The sequence below is a fragment of the Nicotiana tomentosiformis genome, chromosome 3 (assembly GCF_000390325.3).
Source record: "Nicotiana tomentosiformis chromosome 3, ASM39032v3, whole genome shotgun sequence".
Taxonomy (NCBI): Eukaryota; Viridiplantae; Streptophyta; class Magnoliopsida; order Solanales; family Solanaceae; genus Nicotiana; species Nicotiana tomentosiformis.
Window position 1 is genome coordinate 143,547,193 of NC_090814.1, and position 6,289 is coordinate 143,553,481.

A 6,289-nucleotide genomic window follows, 5' to 3' on the forward strand; every position below is an offset into this window, starting at 1 on the left:
CTAAGATTCATCTAACTCCCCCGCCCCTTCCCCTCTTTCCAAGTCCCCCAATTCATGCATAAGCTCCCTCATTTTAACCTCTACCCTCCCAAAAACCTCCTTATTCCACCTAATAATATCTCCCTTTAGCAATTTGAGTTTCTTCGAAAGGCGGTACGAAGGTGACCCTGATACCCCGTAGCATGTCCACCATTCTTTCACCTTGTCCCCGAATCCTGGCACTTTCAACCACATGTTTTCGAATCGGAAGGGAGCACGCACCCCCTCCCTCTGCATCCATCTAGCAAAATAGGCAAATGATCTGAAGTCAACCTGGGTAAAGGAATCTGCAGCACATTCGGCACCAACTCATCCCATGAGGGAGATGTCAGGAATCTATCAAGTCCAGACCTTGAGTTGGAATCCTCCGCCCTGGTCCAAGTAAACTTTTCCCCTGACAGAGGAAGGTCAATGAGAAAGTGATCATTGATGAAGTCAGAAAACTCCTCCATGGCCCTCGAAATCACACTGCACCCTAATCTCTCCTCCGGGAATCTAATAGTGTTAAAGTCTCCCCCTAGAACCCATGGAATGTCCCATTCCCCCATAATATTGGCCAGTTCCTCCTAGAAAGACACCTTGGACCCTTCCCCTACCAGCCCATACACTCCCCCAAATCCCCACTCCACCCCACTCACTCTATCTTTGACGAGAGCTGCCAAAGAGAAAACTCCTTTCCTAATCTCCTTTACCTCCAAGCTTCTATCATCCCACATGAGTAGAATGCCCCCGGCACTTCCCGCTGCTGGGACCCAATCATATTTCACCCAACTACCTCCCCAGACACTTCTCACGATCGCATCCGACAAAACTTCCATTTTGGTCTCCTGAAAACAAACTAGGTTGGCACCCCACTCCCTAACTCCCATTTTGATGATGGCCTTTTTGTTTGGGTCATTCATCCCCCTGACATTCCATGAAAGGATCTTAACTTCCATAAGCAACAATAGCCCCCATTTCCCCACCCCCCCTATCCGAGGTCCCTTTCTCCATGTCACACACTCGACCCCTTCTGTGATACACCACTACATCCCCTGATACACCACTACATCCCTTTCTCCATCTTCATTACTTTCTTCTACTGCAGATTCACATATTTGGTCTGGTAATAGAGCTTACAACAATGATCTTCTTTCTTGTCTTTATCATTCATTTTAAGACAGTCACATTACACTTTCTGTAGAGAATATTTTTGCGAGTATTTTCAATGCACGATGTGTTGAACTTGACTGCAACTTATTTCTCTCTTTGTAGAACTACTGACGCTTCTATTACATTCGGTACCACAAAAAGAGTTGCTCAGCGTACTTACAAGTAACCAACTATCTTATCTTTATATATTTGTAAACGCAGGCTCCTATTAACACATTCTCTATTTTTCCTGCCCGTTGTACTGCTAACTGTTAATGTTGTGCACAATTTTTGTTTCTACAAGTTATGCTATTGTGTCTATCTATAATGTTGTTTAACGATAGCCTATGTTGGTGCTCACAACAGGTGCTGTATATATCGAGGTGCAGTATCTTTTTGTGCTTCCACATACTCGCTAATAGAAATTAATACCTTGCTAAAGGGTTGTGTGATAGTTTGCACAACTTCATTTAGGAGTAAAAACTACGACTTTGATGGATCATACACAAAAAAATAAACGTCCCTTCTCATAAATAGATATAAATGTCAGTCGGCGTGAAAAATACAAAGAGATGACAATAGAGAAAAAGCAAAAGTTATTGCTACAACGTCGACTAAAATACCAAGAGTCAAAGAGACATAAGCTCTCCGAGAGTATAACTGTTGTTCCCTTGATTGGAACAATGGCTGCTAAAGAAAGAGATGAAGCACGCCCATTCTCTGTCTATGAAAAAGGTGAGTATGCCACCTTCTTTGCTCGCTTTTAAACTAGCTACCACTATTTAGTTCCATCTAAAGATCATCTACCTTCGTTTTAGGTTCTCTAAACATCAGTCGGCTATGTTCAAACTATGTTTCGCTTAAGAAAGTTCCAATCTACAAATTTTGCTCAGCAAAAAAATTTGAATATGAACCTCCTGCATTCTGCTATCGTACTGGGAGAGTAAAGTTAACTTCTCATCAAATGCCTGTGAAATTGCGTAATCTATATCTTGGAAATAGTGTGTTGTCTAGGCACTTTCAAATATATATTAGAACATATAATAATCTTTTTGCATTCACGTCACTTGGTGTAAAGTATGACAAAGATCTAGCAAAAATAAACTTTGGTATTTACACCTTTAGAGTTCAAGGGAAGATGTACCATTGGATAAATAATTTGCACCCTACAGATGACAAACCAAGAAACATACATGTCACTACCCAAAATCCCAACCTGTCGTGATGGCGCATATCTCGATACTACGCAAGCCGATAATATCGATAAACCACAATTTCTCTTAAGTTTGAAAATACAATAATTTAATACAATACAAAATCCCACAAATACTGACACGAACACTCCCCAAAACCTGGTGTCACTGAGTACTAGGGCATCTAATATGAATACAAGTCTGGAAAATACGGTCTATAATAGTCTGAGACCAAATACAGTAAACAAGGAGATAGAGAAGGAGAGACAAGGTCTGCGGAACACGGCAGCTACCTCAAAATCTCCTGAAAATCAACTGCGCGAAAAGATCAACACCCGCTATGTCCAAGAACACCTGGATTTGTACACGAAGTGCAGAGTATAGTATGAGTACAACCAACTCAGTAAGTAACAATAATAACTAAGAAACTGAAGATAATGACGAGCTACACAGTTATAGTTCAATTTCAATAATTCCAGCAAAGAATAGACATGCTTTCAAATCCGGCAGTTTAAGTCAAATCAATTTTATACAGTTCAAGTTCATGTAATCCGGATATAAAATCTTTCAAAGATTTCACAACAATAACAGATAGCAACCAAGTGCAACAACAAATGCAAAGCAAGTACAACCTCTCAGGCAACAGTCACTCAACTCATCACAACAGCTCAATCACTCGGCTCTCAGCCCTCAGCACTCACACTCAATGGGTACCCGCGCTCACTAGGGGTGTACAAACTCCGGAGGGGATCCTATAGCCCAAGCGCCATAACTTGCACGGACAACTGACGTGCTATAATATCATGCACGGACAACTCACGTGCCATAATATTCTTACCTCACCGACAGGCCCACGGCCTTACTCAGTCCTCAACCTCTCTAGTCTCTCGGGCTCTTAGAAATCACAAAGATCAGCCCAAACAAAGATAACATAGTGTATAAACAAATATCCAGAAAAGACTGAGGTATAATACGTAAGAAAAATCATGACTGAGTACAAGACAATAATTAGCAAATAATTCAACAAGTACGTGACTTCGCTGGGTCCCAACAGTACTATCACATAGCCTAAGCATGATTTATAGTCAAATTTCTTCAACACATAGAGAGCATATAGCTAACAACAAATTATTCAACTTTACAGTTTCATGGGACGGACCAAGTCATAATCCCCTCGGTGCACGCCCACACGCCCATCACCTAGCATGTGCATCACCTCCAAAATAATCACATGACACAAAATTCCGGGGTTTCATACCCTCCGGATCAGATTTAAAACTGTTACTTACCTCAAGCCGTGAAATTCTTATTCTGCAATGTCCTTTACTCGTGAATTGGCCTCCAAACGCCTCGAATCTAGCCATAAATAATTCGTTTAAGCCAATAAAATTCATTGGAATTAATTCCATAAGAAAATGCTAATTTTTCATAAAAATCCAAATTTAGCTCAAAAATACCCGTGGGTCCCACATCTCGGAACTCGACAAAAGTTACAAAATTCGAAAGCCCATCCAACCATGAGTCTACCCATACCAATTTTACCAAAATCCGACCCCAACTCGACCCTTAAATCTTCAATTTAAACTAAGAGGGTTTTTCAAACTTTTCCAACTTAATTCACCAATTAAATGATAAAAACAACCATGAATTCGGGTAATTTAACCAATATTGAGTTAAGAACACTTACCCCATTGTTTTTCTTGAAAACTCCCGAAAATCGCCTCTTCCCGAGCTCAAATCCATCAAAAACTGAAAATGGGACGAAGTCTTATTTTCAGAACTTAAATTCTCTGTCCAGACCTCTCTTCTTCGCGAACGCGACAGGTCCCTCGCGTTCGCGAAGCATAACTCGACTGCCCATAAATTTAACCCTTCGCGAACGCGAAGCTTTGCAAATCTTACCCTTCGCGAACGCGACCATGGCTTCGCGAACGCGAAGCTTTACCAGCTCAGACCTTCGCTAACGCGACCAACACCTCGCGAACGCATAGAACATGGACACGGGGGTCCCCAATAGCCTCACTCCTCTTCACGAACGCGACACCACTTACGTGTTCGCGATGCACACACAGACCATACCTTCGCTTCGCGTCCTCCCCTTCGTGGATGCGAAGAACTAAACCTCACACTCAGAAAACACTCTTCGCGAACGCGAAAGAGAAAATCAGAATAATGCAGCAACAGATATCAACAATCTCACAAAAGCCAAAAATGATCCGTTAACCATCCAAAACTCACCCGAGCCCCTCGGGACCTCAACCAAATATACCAACAAGTCCTAAAACATTATACGGACTTAGTCGAACCCTCAAATTACCTCAACCAACGCTAAAACCATGAATTACACCCCTCCCCAATTCAGGCCTAATGAACTTTGAAATTTCTAATTTCTACAAACGACTCCGAAACCTATCAAATCACGTCCGATTTACCTCAAATTTTGCGCACAAGTCATAAATGACATAACAGAGGTATTTCAATTTTTAGAATCGGATTCCGACCCTGATATCAAAAAGTCAACCGCCTCGGTCAAACTTCCCAAAAATTCAACTTTCGACATTTCAAGCCTAATTCCTCTACGGACCTCCAAATAATTTTCCGGACACGCTCCTAAGTCCAAAATCACCATACAGAGCTATTGAAATTATCAGAATTCAAATTCGAGATCTTTTACACATAAGTCCACATCCGGTCAACTTTTCTAACTTAAATTTTCAATTATGAGACTAAGTGTCTCATTTCATTCCGAATTCCTTCCGGACCCGAACCAACTACCTCGGCAAGTCATAAAACAACTGTAAGGCACAATTTGAGAAGTAAATGGGGGAATAGAGTTATAATATTCAAAATGACCGGCCGGGTCGTTACATTCTCCCCCTCTTAAACAAACATTCGTTCTCCAACGGGTTTAGAATAATACCTGGAGTCTCAAATAAGTATGGATATTTGCTCCGCATCTCCTGCTCAATCTCCCAAGTAGCTTCTCCAGTTGGTTGGCCTTTCCACTGCACCCTCACTGATGATATGCTTTTTGACCTCAACTTTCGAACCTGTCGGTCTAAAATAGCCACCGGCTCCACATCATAAGTCAAATTGCTGCCCAGCTGTACTGTACTGAAATCCAGAATATGAGATGGATCCCCGACATACTTTCGGAGCATGGATACATGGAACACTGGATGAACACCTGATAGACTAGGTGGCAAAGCAAGTTCATAAGCCAACTCCCCAATTTTCTTAAGTATCTCAAAAGGACTAATATACTGAGGGATCAACTTGCCCTTCTCCCCGAACCTCAACACACCTTTCATGGGTGAAATCTTGAGAAGAGCCTTCTCCCCAACCAAGTGAACAACACCACGAACCTTCCTGTCGACATAACTCTTCTGTCTAGACTGTGTCGTGCGAAGCCGTTCCTGAATTACTTTGACCTTCTCTAAAGCATCCTGAACCAAGTCAGTACCCAATAGTCTAACCTCACCCGGCTCAAACCAACCCACCGGAGACCGACACTGTCTCCCATATAAAGCTTCATACAGAGCCATCTGAATGCTTGACTGGTAGCTATTATTGTAAGCAAACTCCGCGGGTGGCAGAAATTGATCCCAAGAACCCTCAAAATCAATGACACAAGCGCGTAGCATATCCTCCAATATCTGAATCGGACTGTCCGTCCGTCTGAGGGTGAAATGTTGTACTCAACTGAACCTGTGTGCCCAATTATCGCTGCAATGCCCTCCAAAACTGTGAGGTAAACTGCGTACCCCGATCTGAAATAATGGACACCGGCATACCGTTTAGGCGAACAATCTCGCGAATATAAATCCCAGCCACCCGCTCCGAAGAATAATTAGTACTAACTGGAATAAAATGTGCGGACTTGGTTAGCCGATCTACAATCACCCAAACAACATCAAACTTTCTCA

The 6,289-nt window shown here is 42.2% G+C and overlaps 1 protein-coding gene across 1 annotated transcript; it reads right to left on the reverse strand.

Annotated features, from left to right (window-relative positions):
- Positions 1-587, reverse strand: LOC138908615 (uncharacterized). Its single transcript, XM_070199294.1, has 2 exons — positions 391-587; positions 1-280 (listed from the first exon to the last, which is right to left on the reverse strand). The coding sequence occupies exons 1-2, from the start codon at positions 585-587 to the stop codon at positions 1-3; spliced, it is 477 nt and encodes a 158-aa protein (XP_070055395.1).
- Positions 588-6,289: the final 5,702 nt, after the last annotated feature.